The sequence below is a fragment of the Harpia harpyja genome, chromosome 5, assembly GCF_026419915.1.
Source record: "Harpia harpyja isolate bHarHar1 chromosome 5, bHarHar1 primary haplotype, whole genome shotgun sequence".
NCBI classification, from domain to species: Eukaryota; Metazoa; Chordata; class Aves; order Accipitriformes; family Accipitridae; genus Harpia; species Harpia harpyja.
This window is the reverse complement of record NC_068944.1, coordinates 49,244,386-49,270,112: the sequence shown is the minus strand read 5'-3', so window position 1 is coordinate 49,270,112 and position 25,727 is coordinate 49,244,386. Positions and strand designations below refer to the sequence as shown.

The 25,727-nt window shown below is 36.3% G+C and overlaps 1 protein-coding gene across 11 annotated transcripts in view; it reads right to left on the bottom strand.

Moving 5' to 3' along the window:
- RALYL (RALY RNA binding protein like) overlaps positions 1-25,727 on the bottom strand; it is a 404,805-nt gene that overhangs the window by 117,827 nt on the left and 261,251 nt on the right. The window contains exon 1 of one of the 11 annotated variants that reach the window (XM_052787246.1): positions 1,128-1,248. The exons of the other annotated variants lie outside the window; for them this stretch is intronic. Coding sequence (XP_052643206.1) covers positions 1,128-1,164 — 37 coding nt within the window. The 5' untranslated portion in view covers positions 1,165-1,248. Of the gene's footprint in view, positions 1-1,127; positions 1,249-25,727 lie in introns of those variants that run through there. 11 annotated transcript variants of the gene reach the window in all.

The window sequence follows — 25,727 nt, the reverse complement described above, 5'->3', positions numbered from 1 at the left end:
GAACAAAAATTATGATAATTTATTTTATTGAATGTGAAGCAGATGATTGATTTCTGTTGCAGAGATTTTAGCAGAGATTTGTCCTGCAAACTTTCTACATGCAGCACATCCATTTGTTTTTAGCAAGAAAAACTGAAGGAGACCTGCACAGATTAAGCTCTAAGGATGAGAAACCGGGGTCAGTGATATAGCTGTATATATCCCTTCAACTCTGAACAGTAACTATGCTCCTGTCCAAATAAAGTCAAAACTTATCTCTTTTGAATTGATATTCCTTCCCTCCTGCTCTCTCTCTGAAAGCACACAGTCCCTATATGGCATTTTTCTTAGATGAATGTCTTTTTTCTCAGCCTCAGACATGCTCTCCATTTATAACCTGGCCTCTTGCTAGATTTCCTTACAGTAACACGTACTTCATGACCTGACCCACAGCACTTCATTTTTATTTGCCTCAATCACCCTTCTGTAATGTCCTGGAGGAGACAATATGGATACTGAAGTTCCTCTGGCTGATGCCATAGCAGTTTAAAAAGTCAAACAGGTGCTTGACTGGAAACTCATGCATTTAGAAGCCAGCGAATTTTCAGAGCTGGAGTGTCTTAAATACACAAGAGACACATGCATCCTTCCCTCTCCCCAGTTTCTGTTTCTGTGGTTTAAGCAAACTAGTTAATTCTTCTGAAAGTTGCGGTGAAGGAAAATAAAATAACTGCTTTTAAAGTTCTGGTATTGCTGGTTCCCTAAAGCGAACCACATAAAAAAGTCTACCAAGTGAAAGCGTGTCAACCCTGTCAAGTCAAAGGCTACAGCTAGTCAGTCATTAAGCCCTGAATAAAGGATGCTGTTCGGAACTAAACTTATATTTGATCTCTATTTCTTTGTTGATATTATAAAGCAATCACTTACTGAGGGTTTCCATAGTAACAAGTAAGCTAATTTTTTATTTTAAAGCTCTTTCATGCACTTAACATACAGATACACTGGGAAAATTGGCAGGGAATACTCTTCCTGCTTTCCTGGTATTATTTAACCAGAGCAGGGTAAAGTAAAGCATGGTTTTCAATGAAACTGGACATTTATTTTCCCTCTTCTGTAAGAACATTAAAAAAACTTTACAATTTACTTACATCTTTGGTTTCTGCGTTTGCTCTTGTACATAGTCATTCTGAAGAAATTCCACTTTCTAAGAAGTAATTGCCTTGAACACAGACAAAAGAGATGAGATCGTGCTTCCGCTTTGCAGTGAGACAGTTGCTCACTGACAGAGGGTAACCAGCAATCTCTCAGAGAAAGGCAGGGTAATACCATTCTCCTAAAATCCAGGGGAGATGCTACTGGCTCTAACTATTTTCTCTGTTAAAAAGCTCAGAGAAAAAACATATTTATTTTCATATTTTTTCAAGTGTGTTTGATACCAGCTAATAAAATCCAGAAAGAATATAGAATCATGTAATCAGACAAAGTGGGGTAACGTGCTATTTGATAGTCTGACATCAAGATTCCTCAAAAAAGCCCTCATATAACTAAAATTGCATAAATGACCTCATAAACTAATAAAAACTAACTTTTAATTGAGAGGTCTTAGAATTATGTAAATGAGGACATTAAAATATTTTGGGTTAAATTTTCAAGTAAAATTGCTATTAAAAAAAATCAACACATGTTGATCAATGAAATCCTGACTGCAGGTCTGAGCTGATTAATAGGTTATTCAGGAAATAACATATAAAATGCAATTTTTGTTTTCATGCCTATGTTTACTTCTGCATTATCTTTCAATGATCTATTTGGAGAAAGTTATTTAAGCAACATTCTGCTGATTGCTCATTTTTATAACTAATTCATTGCCTACTAGTCTGTTGAATCACAAGGTCATTGAAAAAAAGTGGCAGCATTATATGATCTTCCACATACATGTATGTTGCCATTTCAGAGAATCCAGACATCCTCCTAAAGGGAGCAGGGGAAAGGGGAAGAAATTCTTGACATGTTGGGGAGATGAGAATTATGACGACATTCAAGAAAGAAGATGCCCGTAGCAGCTATGGAGCTGGAAAGAGGTGGAAATTCCAGTTCATTCAGCAATAAATCTGCCTTCAGTAAAATTATGTGAAAGTATTTCTTAATGGTTTAAAAAATTCATGTTTTGAGATCTTGATCCCAGATACCACAAATACAGACGTGTCAAAGGATTAGAGATAGAGGGTGTAGTAATGTAAAAATAATGCGTATAGTGACTGAAATGTCTTGAAACCTACTAATAATAGTCTTGTTTAAAATGCATAGATTGACAGCAGCTCTCTAAACTACTCAAAGAAATCTAAAGCTAGTATCTTTGCCTTACATAAAAAAAGTTAACATCTGGTGCCTATGGATCATTCATGTTTCAGAAAGTAAAAAACTCCTTTTCAAAGACAGGAACAATTTACAGCATCCATCTAAAAATATTGACCTACAGTTATTTTCTTAATGAAAAAACCCCCAACTCTCAAAATGCCTACCCTAAAATTATACTTTTTCCATCTTCTTTTCCCTCTCAGAATTTTTTTTTTATATCTCCAGTATAACCATTTTTAGCTTTATGCATAATTTAATTTTTGTTTCAGTTGTTCAGTATTCACATATCCTCAGATTGGCACACCTCTAGCTACTGAATTGAAATCTTTCCTTTATATTGGCTCTATTCATCTACTTTTCCTCCCTCTGTCAAAACCTGACCACATATCTTTTCATTTGCTTAGATTTGTATCAGCATAGCTGAAGATAAAGTGTAGCCTGAAGAAAGTGAAAGCAATGGATGCATTTTTTAGATTTATTTAGTATTTCAACTACAGTGGTCTCAAAATGCCACAGTTGAAATAACACCATCTCTATTGTGGAGGTCAGCAGAAAGGTGGGAAATTGCAAAGCACATCAACAGTGACAGGAAGGAAAAAAAATGGCTAAGTCATTGCTAAACATAGAGGCAGACAAAATGTCTGTACCATATAGAAAGACCCTGCATGCCATATACTCAAACAGCATTGTGCAGTTTATATCCATTGAAGTCAGTATTTTTGCAGCAATTTATATGCACTGAGGATAATTCTGCAGTTTTCCTGCTTTATTTTTTCCTCTGAGTTAATTTCCAGCCGAATCAGGTCTGTGATCTGACTCAGACTACAGAGATCTGTGGTCTCCCTTTAGATTTGCTGTTTTGTGTAGCAATCTTTCTTTCCTTTTTTTTGCTCTTTTCCTACTTCTATCTGAAGGCTCTCATCCATATTATTCAGTTCAAATTTTCCTTCTTTCATTGATTTGGAAAGATGTCCTCAATCTTTTTCCTCAGCCCATATTAGATCTTAACTATAGAACTAATTCCTTTTCCTTATCATTAACGGCTAATTTTTTGTTATTTTTTGTCATGTGTTTAACCTAGACATACGTTACTAGCTGTCCATTTACATTATACATAGCACATGCAACAACATGTATATTTTTCCATTGTTCTTTTGTGACTTATTCTATTACAACCATGTATTTGTATGCAAATATCTTGGTAATGGTATAATATAAAAATATAAACTAAGTGGAAATTTCATGGGATAGGAATTAATTTATTTCAAATCAATGATCCCTGAAAACACAGTCTTTATTGGTTTTTCTTTGTGTTAATTGCAACTCTGGTTACTTCTTCAGTACAGTGAAATTCATTTGCTAAAAATAATGTAAATACACTCTGTTTCGTGAATCATTCTAGGTCTGTTCATAAAAAAATATTGCAAGAAAAGTACTTGAATGTGCTGGCTAGCTTTGAGTGGGCACAGCAGCCTCCTGTTTCTCTGTGTTACTGTTCTCTGTTAGGAGAGTTTAAAATTCACTTTCACACTATTACAGCTTTAAAAAAAGTCAGAATCTTGCATATGGCTGGTTAAATGCAGCAAGCTTAGTGAGGTGGGAAGAAATGAATGGAACCTCTGAGCAACAAAAATCACCTAGTCACGTTAAGCTTATTACTTTTCTATAAGGATACATCATCTTAAAAGATTACAAAAGTTTAAAATATTCTTAAAACAGTTCGTTGGAATGAATTTTATCAGTTCATTGTTGCTGGTGGTAAAATAACTAATAATGTACAAATCTGCACATCCCATATCACCTGTCACCTTTCTCTCCTCCCCACCCTACAGGTCCCAATAAGGAGTTTTTCTCTGAATACTGCAGTAAATTTCTCAACCTGTTTCCTAAGCAGAGGAAAAGAAAAAATACAGATATTTTACCAATATAACTGCTGACTTGAACGTCACATATTACTCATCAATAAACACTTTTCCTGGGCTGTATCCTCAATTTTATTTTTAATGAGCAGATCTTAGACAGAAAAGGAAGGTGGAGGAGGCTTAAAGTATGTTCTGTCTCTCAGTGTTTAATTCAATACACCCAAAGAGTCTTAGATAATATCCTTTTATAGCTTCCACTATGGTTATTTTTATGATGTCAACTAAGAAAATATTACATCTATGAATATGAATTAATTTTTTTCTTTAAATAAGTGATATGTGTAGGCATCAATGTTTAACCTCTTCCAAGTAATAAACACTCCTTGATACTATTATTGATCTATTAAAAATATGCACTTGACGTGTACACCTTTTACTGGTAAAAATTCAGACAATTATCTGGCAATAATGCTTTTTAACATGGTGTAATATTAGATAAAATAAAATTAACTTTACCAAGAAATGCCATTTAGCTATTAAGGCAGGTTTATGATAACATACTCTCTTTATGATGTAATGAGAACAGAGCTTAAAAGGTTGGCCAGACCATACCCCTGACAAATCCTAGTACAATACGGAACAAGCTGTGGCAAGCAGAAGAAGGCAGAGCAAAATTTTTACTTCTTGTGCTTCCAACTATAAGTTAGACTCAAGGAGTTCCATAAATGCTTTTCAAGAGACAGCAAAGCTGACTAGCATTCCTGAAGCAGACCAGAAATAAAGATCGATGAGAGTGCCAAAGAAGGAACATTTTCTTAAAAGGTAACCTGTAGACTAACGGGGTCAATTCAGCTGCCTAAACATTCATGTCTAGCACTACTTTGATGATTTACGGCATCCAAGACATCCACACAGTGCCAGAAAATACAGCACAGGACCTGTGGGAAACCTACAACCTTCTGGAGCACTCTACTGAAGCCAAGGTCATCTTAAATGGATCTAGGCAGATATTTAGGCAACTGAACCCAACCCAAAGAGTTTGTATTCTAACCCCTCTCTGATAACTGCCATTATTCTCTGGCTTTTTTATACTTAGGGTCATTGTTTCAAAGTGGCACCAACCTGAACTCCCAGGCCTTGACCCTGCAAGAGTTGACAGATACACATGGAGGAGAACCCCTACAGAGATCCACTAAAATCTAGATAAGGAACAGGAAAAAAACCTGCCTGTTGCAGGCCTGTGATTGATTGCAGTAGGAATTATATGGAAAGAGAAAATGATAAGATGTATGAATGAGAATTTTTAAATATCCTCAAAGAGGCCACTATAAGTACACAATCCACAGCTGAAATAAGGTACCATAATACTTTCAAATCAGCAGTACTTCTTTTTACTAAAGTAAAAAAGCCTGTCAAAGTGTTTTCACAGTCGTCTTTTACTTCATCCAGTTTTTAGTCTGCCCAAGTGTTCATATCCAGATTATACAGTTTGCAAGATGTCCTAAAAAGCTCAGGTATTCCTCAAAACCTGCTTTAGAATGAAATTTGTTAAATTCACAGCATTCCCATCATCAACTAATTTAGAACAAAACATCAGAAGAGATGATTTTTTTTCTGGAGCTGTTTGATATTTAGAAAACTATTTGGCTGTTTCTTGTCTCTATTATCTTCTACATTTCTGCTGACCTGTTTTACTTTTCTTCAGCACTATCAGACAGTAATGACACTTCACCACAAAAGATTCTTTTTTGGATAGCAGGAGAAAGCCCCCAAGGTACTGGTCCTACTTTCACCATAGGCGATTTTCTCTTTTCAATGAAGCTTCTTCACTAGAATATCATTTGTCTCATTGTTATACTAGCATTTATCTTTAATCTTTAAGGAATTCACTGTCAAGCTTCCATCATTAGACTGAGCTCTTTTTCTCAGATGTCACTATTACCGTATAGCAATATGATCACAGAGGTATGAAACAAAGCCTGCCACCTTCTTTCTCAAGTAGGAGCCCATACTGGCTCTTCCTCCTGTCCTTGCCCTGTTCACAGCATGTTCTCATTCTTCCAACAAGAGCATTAGAAATGCATTTGGATATTTTTCTGTGACTAACAATTTCCAAAGTTTACAGTGTCACTTCCTACAAATGTAAGGTTGGAATCCATATCTGCATTTCTGAAAGTAAAATCTTTATCTATTAGTAAAGATAGGAATTTCAAAGAATGACAAAAGATTAGGAAAAAAAAAAAACAAACACAACAACAAACCAAACCAACTAAGTAGAGGTACTTCATAACAGTTCTTAAATACATGAAATATTTACACCCCCCCCCCCCAAAAAAAAAAAAGGAAAGAGTTAGTGAATAAGCCATTTTCTGTGTCTCTGGAGGTTAGAACAGTCATGGACATACACTGTAGCAACAGAGATTTAAATTAGTTGTTTGGAAACTAACTTTATTATTGATAAGAGTAGCTATACATTGTCTAAGAAGTGTTAAAGGATTTTAGAATACGTTAGGCATCTCAGAGGAGCCTGCCTAGGAGATGGATAAGATAACATCTTGTAGTTTCTTCCAAGCCTTACTTGTGATCCCATATGCCCAGATAAAATAGCAATCGTAAGATTCAGCACTAGCTAAGATTCAGTCTATGTTAGTTCTTCAGCCTACCTAATATTAATGGAGCATTTCAGATAGGAGGAGGCTAGCATGTTATGGGGAGACCTGACACCAAGTGTGAAGCATTTGTCCTGTACCTACTTTTAGGGCATCCTGGAAGACCAACCTCTGCTCTTGACACTGGAGCGGCCTCTTTAACTGGGAATGAATGAGATCACCTGTGTTTGAACCATACTCTGAATCTTTCCAGCTACAGACACTCATCTGCTAACTCAGGCACCTATAGATACACATTATGAATACCCTTCAGAATTGCACTGTGTCCTCAGTTACATTTGGGTAACTTCCACAAGATGCAGAAGAGCTACAATACATGAATATTCTGGAAGGCTGAACTTTCCACTTTGCACCTCAGAATGATGGTTTTACACAAAGACCTGCTCTACAGCTTTCTCCCCAGTCCCAAAGACTGACAGAGGCTCTAGAGAGGTTTGATACCTTCCCAGCTTTAATTCCTCATTATTCACACAGTCTTATATAACCCTTGAGTGAAACTTGGCCAATTCTGCCAAACAATATAGTTATGAATGCCTGAAAGCTCTGCCTGTTTTTCAAAAAAAGGTACTGTACACAGTAAGTACAGGTCCCTTTAGACTGGTAGTGATAACATAAAGCTTTCTGTTCCTCCACCTGAGGAACATTTAGCTATTATTTTAAATCAGGTATAATAAGATACTCCTCTTTGAAATGTCTGAAAAAACAATTAAACTTCAGCCTCAGAGTTGGATATTCTATATGATAGATTCTACAGTGGGAAAAAAAAACGTCTTCCCTTCTGCTTTGGCAAGTGGAAAAATGGTAAATCAATCTCAGATGAATGCTGTTTTGACTCCTTTTATTTGCTTTCCACACTCTGTAATATCCAAGTTTGTTCTTCCTATCTTAGATCATTTTCTTTCCTATTCCATCTCTGTTCTCGACAAGTTTGTTCTTGGCTAGTTTTCTTTTGGTTTTGAGCAATTTTAATGTTTTGCTTTGTTTTGTTTTGGTTTTTTTTTTTTTCCTAAGTCCTGGCTTCTTTTAATCTCATCTTTAATTTGATTTTAGCCAGGTTTTATCTAACCCTGACAGGTTTTCATTTGTTCTGCTACATGCTTTGGTTGCTAGTTTGGCTGGGACTTTTCAACTTTTTTTATGTCATCTTGATGAGGTTGTCACCATCCAGCAACAATACTTCTTAGTTACTTTCACACTATTTCTACACACCTGCTTAACAACTGAGACAGTCTTAGGAGATGTTCTGCTTCAAACTTCTCAGATTATGGGACTAAAACACACTTCCCTTCCATTAAAAGGAGTTAGAAGGTTCGTGTCCCAAATTTTTTTCCAAATATAAACCAAGATTCCACTAAAAAAATTAATTTCTTCAGGATTTACATTAATATAATTCAAAATGCAAATTATGTATAAAAAGGTGGTATGCATTTTTCTGACCATTAAACTATTTCTTAGTAGTTCAATTTATGAGCCATATTACTAGAAAAGCTTCCCTGTATTTCATCTTACAGTAATCCTTTCAGTGATCATGATCTTTAAAGTTTTGCAAAACATACTAAAGTTACAGTTCACAGATTTTCCTAAATACAGCACAAACACAATCCTGTACTTGGAAACATATTCATTTAACACAAAATTGTAGAAAAATGGCTATCAGATTTACTGTAACAATTTTTATCTGTGTGTAAGAATTTTGTTAGCCTAGGTCATTGAAACAATTCTAATGTGTCTAGAATTAGAATTTCAAAATGTAATAGTTTTTATCCAGTAGGTAAGATTTTAATCTTAGTAGAAAACTGTCAGAAAGTTGTTAAGTAATAGAAATTTTTTCTTCCTTGTTGTTAAATCTGAAATAAGTCATGATGCCTGTAGCAGGCACCAGTTTCCATCACCTCGGAGCTGGTAGATCTTACAGGATACTACAAATATAAAAGGGTGGACAAATACCAGGTATGGAGCAAAAGCAGCTCTGCTGAATTAAAAAGGTATTTAGGCTTTTATAGACTAGCAAGTGCTCAACTGTAGATTTAATAAAAATGTTCATAGATATCATTTCTAGAGAAACAAAGTGGTGAATATTGGTGAGTTTTCATGAAAGGTTTAAGACAGCTTTTTCTATCAATCTATCTTGATTCTGCTTAAGTAACAAAATCATTCCACTTCAATATAGAGAGTTGTTTTTAATGGGAATTACACCTACTATGTCATATTCTGCAAACAGTTGATATCCATTTCAATTTGATTAGTGACATGCAATTCAATGCTGCCCTGTTTTCCTTTTCACATTTCTTTTAATTATCACACTGATGAGACACTTCGGCATGCTAAATTTAATGGGACAAACCTTCAGAACAGAATCCGTTCTTGCATAACCAAAGAATGTTGCAAAATTACACCTCAAATTCGTGTATCTTGATTCCGCTTAAAGGCTCAGAAGTACTTGGACACCTCAAACAGGTTTTTCAGACATAGCCATTTGAAGAAACCATTTGCTATCATCACCATTGCACTATGAGATCCTATTTTAAAGTCTTTATAAGTTTATTGAAACAGCTTTAACACATGTTCAGAATGCATTTTCAGTTCCTCACTCTAGTGAACGTTGTCTCACTTTGTCTACAAAACAGAACAGGGAGAGCTTGAAAAAGAACATCTTGTGAGCAAATGAGGAACTTAAAATGTCAATTTAGGGCTCAGCAATGCAAACTGATGATGTTTTATGGTACAGCCAATGAACAGCTGCTGCTTCAACCTTTCATTTCAGACTAATGCTTTATAACAACAATCAAGAGAAAGCTGAAAATGTTCCACTCTCTCGCTGTATGGGATCTTTCTTTCTCAGTGTGTAGGACTCAAGACAATTTTAGTCATAATCAATCAGTGTAATGGCTGGCTTGAGAGGGAGAATAAGGCCTTTAAACAGAGACAAAAAGTAGAAGATTGATTCTTGGAGTGATGGAAAAAGCTGTATTCTCTCAATTCACCACCAGACCATGCTAAAGGATGTTACACCATCGGCACACATACACAAACATCCTTTGAATTACAGGGCTCTGCTCACTCTGTGCAACATACCAGTGTAACTCCAACTTCACAACTGCTCCTGCTTTTTGGGGTGTGTTTATGTGGTTTGGGTGGGCACATGTGCATGTGTATGTGCCTATGTGGGGTGGCAGGGTGGGGAAAATGCTAACAAGAAGTTATTACAATAAAATTATTAATGCATCTGATTTAATATCTTAATTAGATTGGTGGATGGCTGGGGAGGAAGCACCTTTTCCCTAGTCTAAATGAGGCTGCATGCCTATGGTGGGATTACATAAATTTTGAGTCAGCTGATTTCATAGGTTCAGCTTTTAGAATATGCCAGCTACATGGCAACTTCTCTAAACGTTACAACTAAATCAAAAACAAATTCTGAGTCAATGGTATCCTACCTAGAAACAGGATATTTCCTCTATGATTACAGCAAGACAAGTTCTTTGGTTTTGTTTTAAGCTCAAATAAGTTTTTAATCAAGACTGGTATGGCACAACAGTGCTATGTAACATTTAACACCCAAAGCTCTACTTTTTCACTGAAAAGCTTTAAATACGTTGTTTATCCATTTGAGAAAAGGATATCAAACATTTGAGACACATTTTGCATTTAAAAAATTCTGGCTAATAGCTAGAAACCCAACATTTTAAAGAAATAAAAGAATCAGTCAGTAATAAAGGACATTAGAATATGCTTATGCATGATAAAGTACTTCCAAATCAAACACATTCTCTAGTTAGGGATATTTCAAAACCACAAGAAGAGGAACTTGGAAAGACTAGTACTTCTCACCTTGAGGTTTTACTACTAAAAATCAGATCATACTGCGAATTAACTGCTAAAAATGCACATAGCAACTCTTTTCAACGGGATACTGAATCCCAGAAAACAGAAGTGTGTTCTCAAAGACCTGAAAACAAACTGAAAAGAGATGTCAGTATAGTAGAGGAGATAAAGAACATTTTTATTCCCCCCCGTGGACTTAGCAGGAAAAATGCTTTCTTATCAAGGTAAATAGTTAAGAGACTAAGTACAAATGTGAAACAAAGGTATGCAAGATGCTTTTTTAAACCCTAGCCTAGAATCATAGGCATTGAAGAATTTAGGTGGCAAGTTTTCTGTTCCCTGTTCTATGGCGCCTTGGAAGGGTAAAACTATTTCAGATAGCATGAGAATAGCAGCTTCTGGAGATAGTTTGTTCAGAGAAGATATCAAAACCATATGGATGTCCTAATTAATTTTTGAAAAATCTGTCCCCAGATCACTTCCATTCTTGAAAATTTCAGTTCTTGATTCAGCTACACCAGACAAAACATGCTTATATTTTTTAATGAAGTTTGGCTTTACAGATAAGAAAAACCCTCTGTAACGCTGCAGCAAAATAAGGAAGAGAAGGATTTAAGAAAGGCAGTGTTACTACTCACCATTTATCTCTAGACTGAAATTCCTGCTCATGTCTTAGAATATAAAAGGCATAGCAAATTATTTTGAAACTAATATTCATAAGATCCGGTTTAACTAACGTTGCACTGAACACGTAGCTCCCTCCTGCCATTACTGAAAGAGTAAGGTAGCTACAGAAGCTTGCACAAGATTGGTCATAAATGTTGACTACACTGACTTCTAGAAGATAAAGATAAGAAAAGTTACAAGTCCTCTCAAAAAGGGTTTCTTTCCTCCCTCAGATCAATGATTTACAGAAAGGAGAATTATAATTAGAATATACTAAAATGAGAACCTTTGCTCTGAAGTATGACAGGAACATTAAATCTTGTGGGAGGCTAATTAAAATCAGACAAAACCTTAATCTGCAAGTTTTTTTACACATAATAAAAAAATGTTATGAATGGTCCACATTCTACACTGAGTCAAAATCGCTTATTTAAGCCCACCTACACATTGTTGTTTGGAACGTAGACCCAAGCCAGTCCGGATTCAGTTTACTTTTTGCCAAATGAAAACCAGTACCATGAAATTTTGCTATCTTACAAATCCAAAACCTGGACTATTCTGCTCACAAAATAAAGTGATGAGCCCTGAACATTATTTATTCTGGAGGGTTACAGTACTTATGAACCAGATATTTAAGAAAATGAGGTTTGGAAAATAAAGGTCCTGCTGAACTTGGAATCAAATGCTAGACAAAAAGAACTTGAGAAGATTTTGGGTTTTTGTTTTGCTTTGAGCTTAGTCTCTGTCACCTTTCCTGGTAGTTTGATACTTTGTGCCTTTAAGGGCCGAATCTGAGTGGTGGACTTGACTGTATTAGGTTTATGGTTGAACTTGATGATCTTAAGGGTCTTTTTTCCAACCTAAATGATTCTAAGATTCTATGATCTTATGACCAAATGAAAAACAGCTACACTGTCGGATTTTCCCAGGGAGCGAGCAGACTGATTTTATCTGGCAAACATTCCTGGGTGCTTGGAAAAGGCAAAGCAGAAGAAATGCAAGATCATGTCAAACATATGATGAAATCAAATTGGTCCAACTTTAACCTAAAACACACACTATGAAAACAATGATTGACGTTTTCAGTGACTTCAAGTAAATGAAAAAATAAATCCATGTGAAAAACTGAGGTAGGGTTAGCTGATACAAAAATTATTGCAAAAAAACATTACACTTTCTCCAAGCTGTATTGTGGACCAGAAAACAAAAATACACTGAAGTATTTATTTTCAGACTTTCATATGGCTTTTGTCAACATTCTACAGCTGAATGTTTTGAACAGCAGTCAAAATATAGCAGATCTGACCAAATGGGAAGGGGAGGTGTTGGAAATCAGTACACTGGATGGAAGGCTCCAGTGTAGAAGTATAGTACTGTCAAGTGGATTTTTGATAAATTTTCTCACAGTTACATCCCCCCCCACAGAACAGTGCCACAAACTCCATGCTGTTCTGACAGCAGCAGAACATGGACAATTATTTTTAAAGAGATTAACATTTTTGAAGAGGCTAGCTAGACACAGGTCTACTGAGCAGCCCTCATTCAGACTAATAAATGTTAGTGAAATTATTTTTCAAATGTTAATAGAGGAATTGCTTCTGAATAAAATCAAATTAATAACCTTTAAAACACCTGACTTTGGGGAAGGGGAAATAGGATTATGTTTCTTATAAGTTATCATACAAGAAACATATAGTGAGGTTCAAAAAAGCAGTATTTTTTATTAATGAGTTCAAGATGAAGAAAATAATAGTCAAATTTTCAGCTGTTGTAAATTAGAGATTATTATATGATTTAGTTGCCTGCATTCATGGATGACTGAGTTTTATGATGTGGGAGGTTCTACATTATGCAGCATAAATCCAGGAAAATCATCAAAATTATTTTAATTTAAATTAACTGAACATTTGGCTCACAATTCTTAATTTTCCAATTCAGTGAACTTAATAGCTTAATCTTTCAAATAGAGGGATAACTTTGATCTGTAAATGGTATCTCTGGCTAAACATACGACTAATCATGCCATTTCACTGCCCAATCTTTTCTCTTTTGGTGAAAGCATCTTATTGGAAGTAGTCTTGAAATTTTCAATGGAGTCAATATTTCCAAGGATAGTTGCACTAGAATATACTAATGTGCAGCCCTTCAGAAAACTGCTGAAAAATAGGTGTCTATAATTAAACAAAGAAGATTTTAGGAGTTCCCTTATGTCCTGGTTTCAGATGGGATAGAGTTAATTGTCTTCCTAGTAGCTGGTACAGTGCTATGGTTTTGAGTTAGGTATGAGAAGAATGTTGATAACACTGATGTTTTCAGTTGTTGCTAAGTCATGTTTAGTCTAAAGTCAAGGATTTTTCAGCTTCTGATGCCCAGCCAGCAAGAAGGCTGGAGGGGCACAAGAAGTTGGGAGGGGACACAGCCAGGGCAGCTGACCCAAACTGGCCAACAGGGTATTCCATACCCTATGTCATGTCTAGTATATAAACTGCAGGGAGTGGGGGTGGGGGGATTGCCACTCTGGGACTAACTGGGCGTCGATCGGCGGGTGGTGAGAAATTGCACTGTGCATCATTTGTATATTCCAATCCTTTTGTTATTACTGTTGTCATTTTATTAGTGTTATCATTATCATTATTAGTTTCTTCTTTTCTGTTCTATTAAACCCTTCTTATCTCAACCCACGGGTTTTGCTTCTTTTCCCGATTTTCTCCCCCATCCCACTGGGTTGGGGGCGAAGTGAGTGAGTGGCTGCGGGGTGCTTAGTTGCTGGCTGGGGTTAAACCATGACACCTTAGTAATTGCACCTATAAAGTGATGTACCCTTAAACCATGATCTAGGATGTGTCTTGAGATACTAGCAAATTTGGAGCATCACACGTTAAGCAAAATAAAATACTGCAAAGGAAAGTAGAATTAAATTGTCATACTGACGAATACAGCTTTAAAAGTTCCTTTCATAATGCAGGCATATTTTCTCGTTTCACAAAGTTATAGATAACTAAAAAAAGCTTTTCAGCATTTTAAAAGAAATGACACCTACTGAAACATTATCATCATAGCTTATTATACATTGAGATTGCTCAATTCCACCCAAACAAAAATGTCATTGCATTTTAGTGTCTCACCTCACTAGAAGTCTCATCAGCATTTAATAATAATCCAATTTAAAAATATAGCAATTTAAAACAAATATATGAATTTGTCTACAAAGGCACCATTAAAAATCAAAAGAATCCCAACTAACTGAACAAGTAAAGTATTCAACCTCTCCCAGTAAATGTTAAATAATTTAAATAAATGGATACTTTACTAAGAAATATCTTTATTTTTATATGCAATGTTACTTTTATCAGACAAGTGTTAGAACCAGGTGCTATATTAAAAATATATGCTTCTTCCAAGCTCCAAGCACCCTTCTAAACTTGATTCTACATGTCAGTTAGACCTAATTTCTAAAGAACTGGAAGACACAGAGAGGTAGCCTATGCTAAATTTCGACCATCCTATCCTTTGTGTAAGTGATCTGTATGATAACTCGCACAAAGGAACTAATAGAACGTAGGTGGAATAGGCCCATCTAACCTTTTATTTTAAAGTGATGAAGGTAGATAAATGAACAAACTCCTTTATTCGGATGGATGTAAGATTCAAAGGTGATTCACCATTTATATGAAAAATGGGAATGTATTTGAAATGAAGAAGTAAATTGCAAATTTAAGATACTCTAAATCAAAACCCAGTCATGACCAAGATGATAAGATTCTTTCCTTAAATTTTAAGTTCTTCACATTGACAGATTGCAGACAATTATAGAGACTTATCACCAAGGTATTCATAATTTCCTACACAGATTAGCAATTAATTGCATGCCAGTGAGCCTCAAAATCTGGAATATGAGGCATCTGTACTCTGAACATATTAACAAGAACCTAAGGCAAATCAACCAAAAAGAAAGTAAGGGTGAAAGGTGATTTCCCTCCAAATTATATGCAATTGTCCATTGGCTCTTTTGTCTGGACTTGATTTGTGATGTCTTTTTTAAGGTGTGGCTCATGGCCTGTTGTACAAAATCACCTAGGTATTTTCAACACTCAGTGCTCTGCAGCAGATTGTTTTGCATGATATTTGGCCTGCTCTTCCTAGAGATGGTATATTGTGTTCATTCTTCTGCATGTTGAGGCTGCTCTTCAACCTTAACACCAAAGCAATTTCTCGTTTCTTTACATTAAGCTGCCATTCCTATCTGTTACACCAATTTGCCAGAATGGGTGAGATAGATGGGACCATTTGTGGTCAGTAAGTGAGCTTGGTTTTTTCCCAGTTTTGACACTGAACTGTCATTCATATTCATTCATATTCTTTCAGTGATTAGATTTCACTTATTTCCCATGTCAGTTTCAAAATTATTTTTTTTTCCTCACTTATTTCTATTATCAAAATCAAAACTGATACAAAATACTATTTTGTCAGTTTGTTTATCACAGCAAATTCTTCTTACGTAGCTTTAAGTGTTTGTCTAGCAGTTGCAGTCACCAGCAAACTTGGCCTTTTTTTGCTTTTCCTTTTTTCTCTCACTAATATTTTGCAGATCTATTGCTTTTCTTAGACATGTCATGTTTTGATCATTATAGTTGCCATAAGAAATTCCTAGCCTCTTTCTTCACATACTCTTATTCTGTTACTGTTCACTAGAGGCCTTTTGCTTTTTTCTTGTCTAAGAATTTTGACTGGGAAAGATTTTTTTACAGCCAAATATGTAAAACTTTGATCTCTTGTAATATTTTTCCTCAATTTTTTATAGACCATTACAAAAAAGAAAAAAAGAAAAAAAGAAACACCAACAAACAAAAAACCCAAACCCAAACCATAAGTTTGCTCCAAGCTGGGAAATATGCATGAAATAGGATTTTGACATGCATATTTAATATCCATAAAGAATCAAATTAAACAGCCTGCTTGAGAAAACTCTACATAACAGTAGTCGCAAGTACCAGATGTTAAAATTTAAGCACGAGACCCTATGGAGAACCAGAGAAACTGTGTGAGTGCAAGGGGAAACTGTTGAACATGATGAGCCAGAGAGAAAGGGAGGAACACTGATAACAATCTGGAGATGATGGAATGAGGCAGAATATCTGGTTTTGTTATCAAAGTTTTAGTTAAATTTCACCAAAACAATCTGACCCAAGGCATTTTGTCTTCAGTAGTTCAGATCAACAGGGAGTACTGCTTTGAGAAAGCCTATTTCAGTTAATTATAATTCATTGCTGCCTGTATAACTACTCAATTAAAGGTGGTGTCTTCCTTGGGGTGTCTTCCTACATTTTAGTTTCTTTTGCTTATCCTCTCAGCCCCTGAAGGTGCAAGGACTCCCAGCTTCTGTGTGAGACTCAAATGGCTCAGAGGACCTAGACTTTAAATGAAGTGCAGGCTAAAGGCTGAGCTTGAGGGTGCTCAAAAAAATAACAAATACTCATCATCTCAGGCAAGTATCTCCAAGAAAATCAACCTGGCTTTCAGCTGCTTATGCAGGTTCCCCACCCAGACTGTCTAAATCTCTCCCTCTGACACTTGCATGGCTTTGTTAAATAATAGTTGGTCTCTCCAGCAATATTTCTTCCTGACGTTCCTTCCTTCCTCCTCATCAAACACCTTCCTTTTTTTAAAGGAAATGTCTTTATTTCCCAAACAGCACACTTCAACAGCTCAAAATGTGACAAAACAAAATTTGCTTTTGTAACCTGCCTGAATTTAACCTATGGAAAAAAGCTCATGAAACTACATCAGTGACACTTATATGAGTGATGGGACAGAGCCAGTATCACAAGGGTTTATAATACAAGCCAGAGGGAATGATCTTCAGCTATGACACTTCGCTCTAGGGAAAAACTTAAAAAGAATAAAATCTTTAAACTTAAATCTCCAGACTCTTGCTCTGAGGACAATGGCAGCCTCACAGCTATGTCTCCAGTGCCATCTGCTGACAGGAGCTTCCATTGCAACTCCCAAAGTAAAAAGTTCCTCCAGAGGCGAGTTCCTCTGAGCTTTGTGCCTGTGGTAGTTGGTGTGATCAGAAATTTCTTGTCGGAATTATAGCTGTGATTAACTCCACTTGTTTTTTAAAATTTTGTATGTTCTTTGCGGGCATGTGGGGGCTTTCAGTAGAGCTACTTGTTTGTATTGCCATCATACATTGCAAATGAAGATGTTTAGAGGATTCTGATTCTTCTTAGTGCATTTAAATGAGAAAAAAAAAGGTGCTATATGAAAATCTTGGAGTTACATTATAAACTAAAGTAGGCATTTAATTTATAATAGGGAAAAAATAATTCTCTGTAGTAGCCAGCTGCAGATTCAGTATGACCAGGTTGCTTAAATTTGAATGAATATGCCCAAATTATGCCCTGGGGTTGTAATTTGACATTACAATTGTTTTCTCTGATCTGCTGGTTTTGAGTTGACGCACTTCTTGCCCATCTGAAAACCCTTTACAGCCAAGAAAGATCTTGGCTTTTAATCACACTACAGTTGAAGAGGTCTATCATCTTAAGGTGGCATCTCAAAGTGGGAAGGCATAAAATGCAAACATTGCACTTTCCAGTATGAAAAAACTGGACAACACATACTGGAAAAAAGAGATACAGAGAGCAGTTGCCTGACAAGCACTAGACAAAACCAGCAAAGATTTTTTTTTGTTGTTCAAACTTTGAGGCAGTTCACCAGAATTTTTACATGGATCTGGTGAAGTTAGATTTCTATGCAATTGTTTCAGAGGGACACCAAGAAATAGAGAACTCTGTCTTCTTCCCATCTCATACAGAGTACAGTCAAAATTCCCATTACTAATATTTTTTTGCATGCCTTTTTTTCTTTAGACGTCTTAGTTGAAAAAAGTGTTAGAAGCAGTAAAATAAATAAGATCTTCTGATAGAAACAGTTAAGTGTAAAGAAAAATTAATTGATTATTGGAGTAGAGAATTTCAGACAACTGTGAGCCTGGTAATAGCAGTGGGAGATACTTAAGTATGCTCAGATTTACAGCTTATATGAGAGATTTAGCATGATGTGTAGGAAACATATTGTTTCAGGATGATAATGGTAATGCTAATCATGGGAAGAACAGCTACACTGGTATCCCAGAGCACTCCCTGCTTTGAGGGACAAAAAGCATTTGGGGAGTTACAAAAGTTCAATATTCTGGTGATGATAAGATGAATAGGCAACTGAGTTATATTTTGAACTCAAAACATGAGCGTGTCCACAGAGACACTTGAATGAGACTGAACTATCACAGCAACTACACTGACAAGTACACTTTCCTGAAATAGAAGATAATATCTGTCAGGAAACAAATGGAAAAGGCAAAGATGGTTGGTGAGAAGTGCAGGTCTTTCAAAGCATGTTTTCACTACAAAGTGAAATCCTTGCTACCTTTAAAGAGGAGTTCCGCATCTCAAGACAGTAAGATATGTTCTTGATTTGCAGTTACCTCATTATGAGCAAGAAACGCCAAAGGGATGTCTTTTCAATGGGACATTTCAGGTGTTTTAGTGAGAGGTACTATGGCAGAAGTGGAGAAAATTAAAAAATGTTCACAAGCTGAAATAGTGGGAAAGAGAGAGACCAGTATAGAAGTTACCTCCTAAGGAGTCGGAAAAACAGGTCAGTCAGGACTGAAGACCAGGTTTTAGTCTCCATCTTTAAAACATTTTTGTTCCTCTGTCCCCCTTGTGTCACGTGTTGATTCCAATGGAAATTGTACATGAATGATTGAAATGAGAGCCCATTAGTCTGAATTCAACCAAACTTACTTACAGCAGGTGATTTATAGAATAATCATAGTAGATCAGAAATAAATGCCTTATTTGAGCAAGAGTTCTTTCTCAAGGATACAGGGTTACTAGCAATAGGCAAACGCATTATTAAATTAAACGCCTGGAAGAACAGAACAGCTCTGTGTGCTAAGCTCCAGATGCATATCCCACTGAGATAAGTAAGAGTTTTTGAATAAGCTTCAATGAGGAGTTCAAGGTAAATATCTCCTTGGTAAGAGCTTGTTTACTAAAAGTTTTCTTTAAAATGCTGAAGAAATCAGGCTTTTACAGGGATTGTATCTGAACCTTTGGCATTTTTTTAATAGCATCAGTTCTAAAAGCCAGTTTATAACTTAACACTTTCTAATTTACATTAGCCACACAATGTAACAGAATCAAGACACAACAGATACCTGGAACATGCTGCAAGAGGTGTGCAGAAAGGAAGGAGGAAAGTTATTTTCCTGCTACAAGGTGTTTTTATCATTTTCATATTTTTACTTTTTCTGCTATGCTCCCATCACCTCCCAGCCTTTTTATTGCAATGACACAGATTTTTAGATTGATGTTCCTCCTGCAAGATAGTACTGTGAACTGGGTTAGCTGGATTGAAAAGGAATCTTTTCCATCTCTCTAAATGCATTAATGAGATGAGTGAACACCTGTGTTTATGCAGTGTTTAGAACATGCAGCAGTGAGTGTGGATCTGAGTCTGTAAAGAGGAAGGCAGGGAACAAAACTGCCTGGCCTCTAGTGGCAGCAGGACTGTCTGCTCATAGGCTTGATTAGTGAACAGAATTTCAGCATTCCTTCCTCTGGCTATGGATTTTTGGAATGAAAAGTAGCTAATCAATAGGTAGTATAGACAACATATAAGAGAATAAACTTTAAAAAAGAAGAATTAAATCTGAGTGAAGTGCAAAAGAAAAGTCCCTGTAACTGTGACACAGCAAGAGAAAATTTAAGAGAAACTCTTTGGTCAGTGCTACCTACACAGAATTTGAAAAACATTGTGTCAGTTGCTAGTTAAATCGAAAATCTTATCATAGAAAAATATAATTTGGAAATGATTCAAATGTTTCTCAATGGCCTTATCATGAAAGGATCTCAAAATAATTTAAAAAGTTGTTTAAATTAATAATAGAATTCTCCATGATTTTCTTTGTAGAAAAGAACATGCTGGATTCAAAAGTTATATACTTCAATATTAATAAAAAAATAGATATGTAACAGGAAAATAGAAGGCTAGAGGAATTGTCACTGCCACCACATTCTAAGGTAAAAATTTTTAAAAAAATAATATTTTTTGCAAAACACCAGAGCAACAAAGCCTCCATCCTTCTCTCACCAATTTTGCAATCAATAGATTACCTGTTTCTGTGCAAATCAAAGGAATCTCTGATTGCCAAAATGCAATATATTTTGGGCAGAATCTTACATACACGTGGCTGCAAAGAATTTGTTATTATTGGATAGCATTTCTATTCTAACAACTGATTGAATTTGTATGAAAGCTTAGCATCTGTTAAGAGCAATAAACACATACTATGTTCTTGTGATGTTCATAAATTGTCAGTAAAATAAATGGTATCATATAATATCATCATATAATAAACCCATCATATTTCTTTGTTTACTCACAAGACTGGAAATCCGGATGTAACAAGAGGAATCAGAGTCCTTATGTGTATTTCCTCCTTTGACCCTGTTTCCACCTTGTTGCATCCTTTTCCCTTTCATTTTCCCAAAATAGGCTTCTTGTCGCAGAAAAGTGAAGAAACTTTGCCATCTTGTGGTCAACGGTAGTTATTATGCTCTCAAACAAAACCACAAAACGGGCTGCAAATACTTCAGTGGTCACAATGTGGATAGCTGTAACTTCAGTGAATTTAAGGAAAAAAACAGAACAGAACAAAATTTTTAAGTATAAAGAAAGTGTCATACACTTTCACCACTGCTGCAGAGATAACAAGAGTAGAAATGGCTCTGAGCAAGAAAGAATGAAATAGGGTGGGCTGTACACTTTTTCAGATTCAGCTGACAAACTCTGTTAACCGCTAGAGATGCAGCGACTATTTTCTTTGGGCAAATAGTTTACATTTGCTAAGCAATTCTATCATCAAATTCACAAGTTGTCATAAAAAATTTAGACTTAGGTGAGCTGGGAAAACCTCTTAAGGCTGTCATGGATCACAAAAGTAATTGTTTTTCATATTGCCTGAAATCCCAAATATGTGAAATGGTCATGAGTTACAACTCTCACAATAAATACAGAAGATAAAGGCAGCAGATTTTACTGCCAGATGCTTCCCACAAGATGTGGACAAGCTGTAGTGGCCACCTCCCTGCCTGCAGGCAGGTCCCCAAGGAGAAGAAATCTTTAGGTGCTATATATATGACAAAGCAGCTCCTCTGTCTGCCTTTTCACTTCTCATGGTGGACAGATGAAAAGGTCATATCTATACTCTGGTGATTCGTGGCTGCTAAAACTGTCCACAGTGAAAATTATTTTTCTAATTTATGCAGGCAGCCAGCCTTATTCTCTCCTGGCCATCTGAGCAGACCTCCCACAATAAAAGTAACATAAATTCAGCTTCTTTTGGCTTATACAAAACCTTGACTCACTGGTGCAGTGTGAAGGAACAGTTAGTTCTTCTTTTGCTTGAAGAAGTCCAGGTTGTCCACTGCTATGATCTTGTAATTTTTTCCCCAAGTCTTGCAACAACTTCAGTGGGGTTTTTTTTGGATACCATCCCATGCAGTTAATGTCACTGTTCTGTTAAGGAAGAAAAATTCTCCCCCCAAAATATGCCATTCTTTTTGTGCACTTCAGATGACAAGCTCTCATGTAAGCCCCTGGAGTAATGATGCTTACTGGCAGTGATATGTGTTTGATAATTTCTGGATGTTGAAAAGCCCGTAACAACCCATAGTGGGTACTTGAAAATATAAACCACCTAGGATTTTTCTCTTGCACCAAAGGCTAACTATCATGGAATAGCCCATGTCTATACAATTAAACACTTTTATTCCAAGACAACGTGGCTGCATATGGAGTACCTATTAAAATGGTCCTTGGCTCAAGCTACTTCCCAAACCATGCCTTGGTGTTGCCAGGTAAGTGATAGTTGGCTCAAGCAAAAATAAGCCCAGGGACTGTTCTAAGAACTTATGCTGTAGATGGTTGAGGTCCTGAGCCTGGGAACATTCCCTGGTTCAGTTTAATGACTATTAGGTGTAGCCAAACATTTTCACCCCCAGATTATGGCAGTGGACTTGGCTCTGAATCCTGAAACTAAACACTGAGTTATGAATAATCTTGTTATTGATAAAAAGGGCATTACGTCCATTAATTGTAATGAAGCTCCTGTCTCAAAAAAATAATTTTTCACCTTATTCTCTGTTATCTACTTGAAGAAGAGAAAAAAGGCTGTGGGAGTTCCATTGAATGAGGAAAAGAAAGGTATATGTGATATGGCTTAAATGGTGCTGGAAAGGTTTTTTTCTTTTTCTACTATTGCTTTAATGTCTATCATAGCGCTACAGCTAAAATTACAACATGAGAGCTTGCAGATGGTATGCTGTATTTGAGTTCTGCTCAGGTGAATTAGAAAAAAATTAAACCTGCATATTTGTTAATGATAGAGAACTTCTACATTGTTAACAAAAGAAAAGACACATTGCCAGTAAAATGTTTGAATACTTTGCAATGAAAATGAGATCCATTCTACCCTACCTGGAGGCAATGGTACTTAGGGCAAGACAACAGATTTATTTCTAGGAAATCTGCATGATTCATGAAATTTCTATTACAAAATTAAGAGAACAGTGTTGAACCTGAAGTAGAGGCAATTTATTTGCAAAGGCAACAATCACTACAATGAAGCAAGCTACATGTAAGGATAATATGGGTTATCTTTGAATTGAGGATTTAATTTAATGTCTGTCCTAGTAATTAGATTCTTTGCATGAATATTAAGAATTAGGTAGTCTGAACCTAGGCAACAATATTTGAGCCTCAAAACCTGTTCCAGATGGGATCCCACTAGTGACATATCTGAAGAATTAGTTTGAAAGTTGTGAAGCTTCATTCTAAAGAAAAAAACCGAAGATACTAACAACCATACATAGAAATATAAACAGAAGTATATTTAGTTATGACTCATTTTTAACCATTGCTGGCTGCATATAAAAAACAGCCTGAAAGGTAAAGAGAGTCTCTACCAGCAGTGTCCCTGTGGTCTTGCACAATTTCATCATGGGAAGTATTGAAGAAGAAGATAGCAGGTTCTGCAAGGCTACGACTTCTGCGTGCCTGGAGCATGGGCAGGTACACAGAGTAGAAAAGAATTGGGTATGGCTCTGGGACTGTGTGGACTCCTCCTCTGCCTTATCTCACTAGAGCCATGGGGACTCTAAGGACCATCAGGCATGTACTGAGTTTAATTTATTATGCCCCTAGGGAACAGCTCAGTACCCGTTTATTATGGAAACTAAAGGATTTACAGCAGTCTATGCCAGAACTATGGATCCAAATTCTCAGTTCAAAGCTTGTGCCTTAACAAGATCCTGACCATAGGCAAGCTTAGGTCCGCAAGTTTTCATCCGAAAAAAATCTAGTTGTAGGACAGAAATGAGTCCTGACACATTCCATCAAGTTTGCTGATTTGGATGATTAGGATCACCATGGAATTACAAACAAGTCATGGAGCTTGCCTAGACTATGGTCCAAATATAGACTCACAGCGTAGCTTGAGGGTGCCTTTTGATTACACACCTATACACAATTACTCTTGTCAAGAAGGTAAGCAAAACTCTCTATTTCCTCTAGTCTCAACAGATTTTAAGAAACTTTTATTCAAAGACCAGTTTCAGTAACTAAAAAACTATGCTACCACATGAATAACTTACAGTTCTTTAAACAGAATCATTATGTCTGTCTTTTAGGCTAGGAAAAGTTTTGTTTGCTGCTAAGAAAGAAAGCCTCCTAAAGGAAATGCATTTTATGAAAGCTCAGAAAGTTCTCCTGAATATTACATATGACACAGTTGCTTGAGCACAGCGAAAGTAAAAGTTGAATTCAGATTGACTAGAAATTACCATACGTGTTGATTACTATTAAACATATGTAGCAAAATTATTTACCACTTGTTATATAGTATGTACTGCAGAATGCTAGCAGAATCTTAAAAAGTCTTTGCAGCCCACTATATTGGAGTAGTACATGAAATTTGAGCAAAACACAACTAAAAAAACTTGGTTTGATTAAGCTTATATATGTTCTTATAAAGTAAACATATAATGCAGTTAATTGATTGCCGAGAAGTCAATTGGGTAATATACAGTGAAGCAATCTAAAATATAATTGCCAGAATGAATGAGTAGTTCATTCCTCATTCACCTGTTTCTTCATAGCAACCTTAACTATTTTGCTTTTGTGCATACCTATGTACACTTCAGGGTTCTTCTGTACCTAGATCTCCAAGATGCTCTACAAGTCCCTTGCTGCAATGCTGCAGGGTGAATGTCTCCTACAGCGATTAACATTTTGTATGGTAATGCATAAAGGTAGACCAAACACACAAACCAGCAAGCTTCTGCACAAAATAACTACATTTGTGGCTGACAGGAGAGTAAAACTGTATGACTGAAAGAGACTCAGCTGTCGGAGAGTCAAGAAGTAGGACAGTTGAAATACTTTTGAGATCTTCATATTTCTGTCCATTCCATTCTCTGTAAACCAATAGCTCCGCCTCCACAAGAGTAACCACATAACCAACAAAAAAAGCTGAAAGATTTCAGTTGTAAGGCACCATGAATGAGGTACATTCCTCTTAGCATTTATGTCAGTTGAACTATGATGCTGAGGTACTTCCCAGTGATATGTCCTTTGCTGTGAAGCCTCCACTCCTCTGAAAGAGGTAAAACTTCAGAACAAAGGGAAAGGCCTGCTTGTTTTATCATGTTTTTGAAGGATGGGGTCAGGGGATTACATGTGGGCAGACAATGTCAAAGTTATAAATTCTGCTGAGCTGATGGAGATTAAGTCATCTGTTCTTCCTTGTAGGAGATATCCTACATACATTTTACATATCATTGTCAAAGAACCTGAGGAAAGAATGCAAAGGAGCCTTAGTATAGCTACTGGGTGTCACTGTGCCTCAGCAAACCCATCACACCCAAACCAATGGGGGAAAAGATGGTAAAAAAAGAGGATCCCAAATAACCAAGAACCGGAGAGGGTTGTCAGCAGTGGATAAAAGGACACCAATCAGGAAACAAAAAAACAAAAAACAAAAGTACTTTTTCCTCTTCTCCTGGCTTTGTAAATATCACAATTAAGACCTCACACATGCCATGACTGGAGTTTGCTACCGAATTCACCCTGTCACAGAAAAGGGCCCCGGGACGTCAAATCTATTTTTGAAAAGAAGTTGTCTGGCTCGTCTAACTGCAAAGGGCTAACTAATAATACTCAGTTGACTTTTCAGAGAGCTTGAAACAATGGCTCTGATAGGGGCTAATTGCCTCAATCACCACACTCAGGGCTCTCT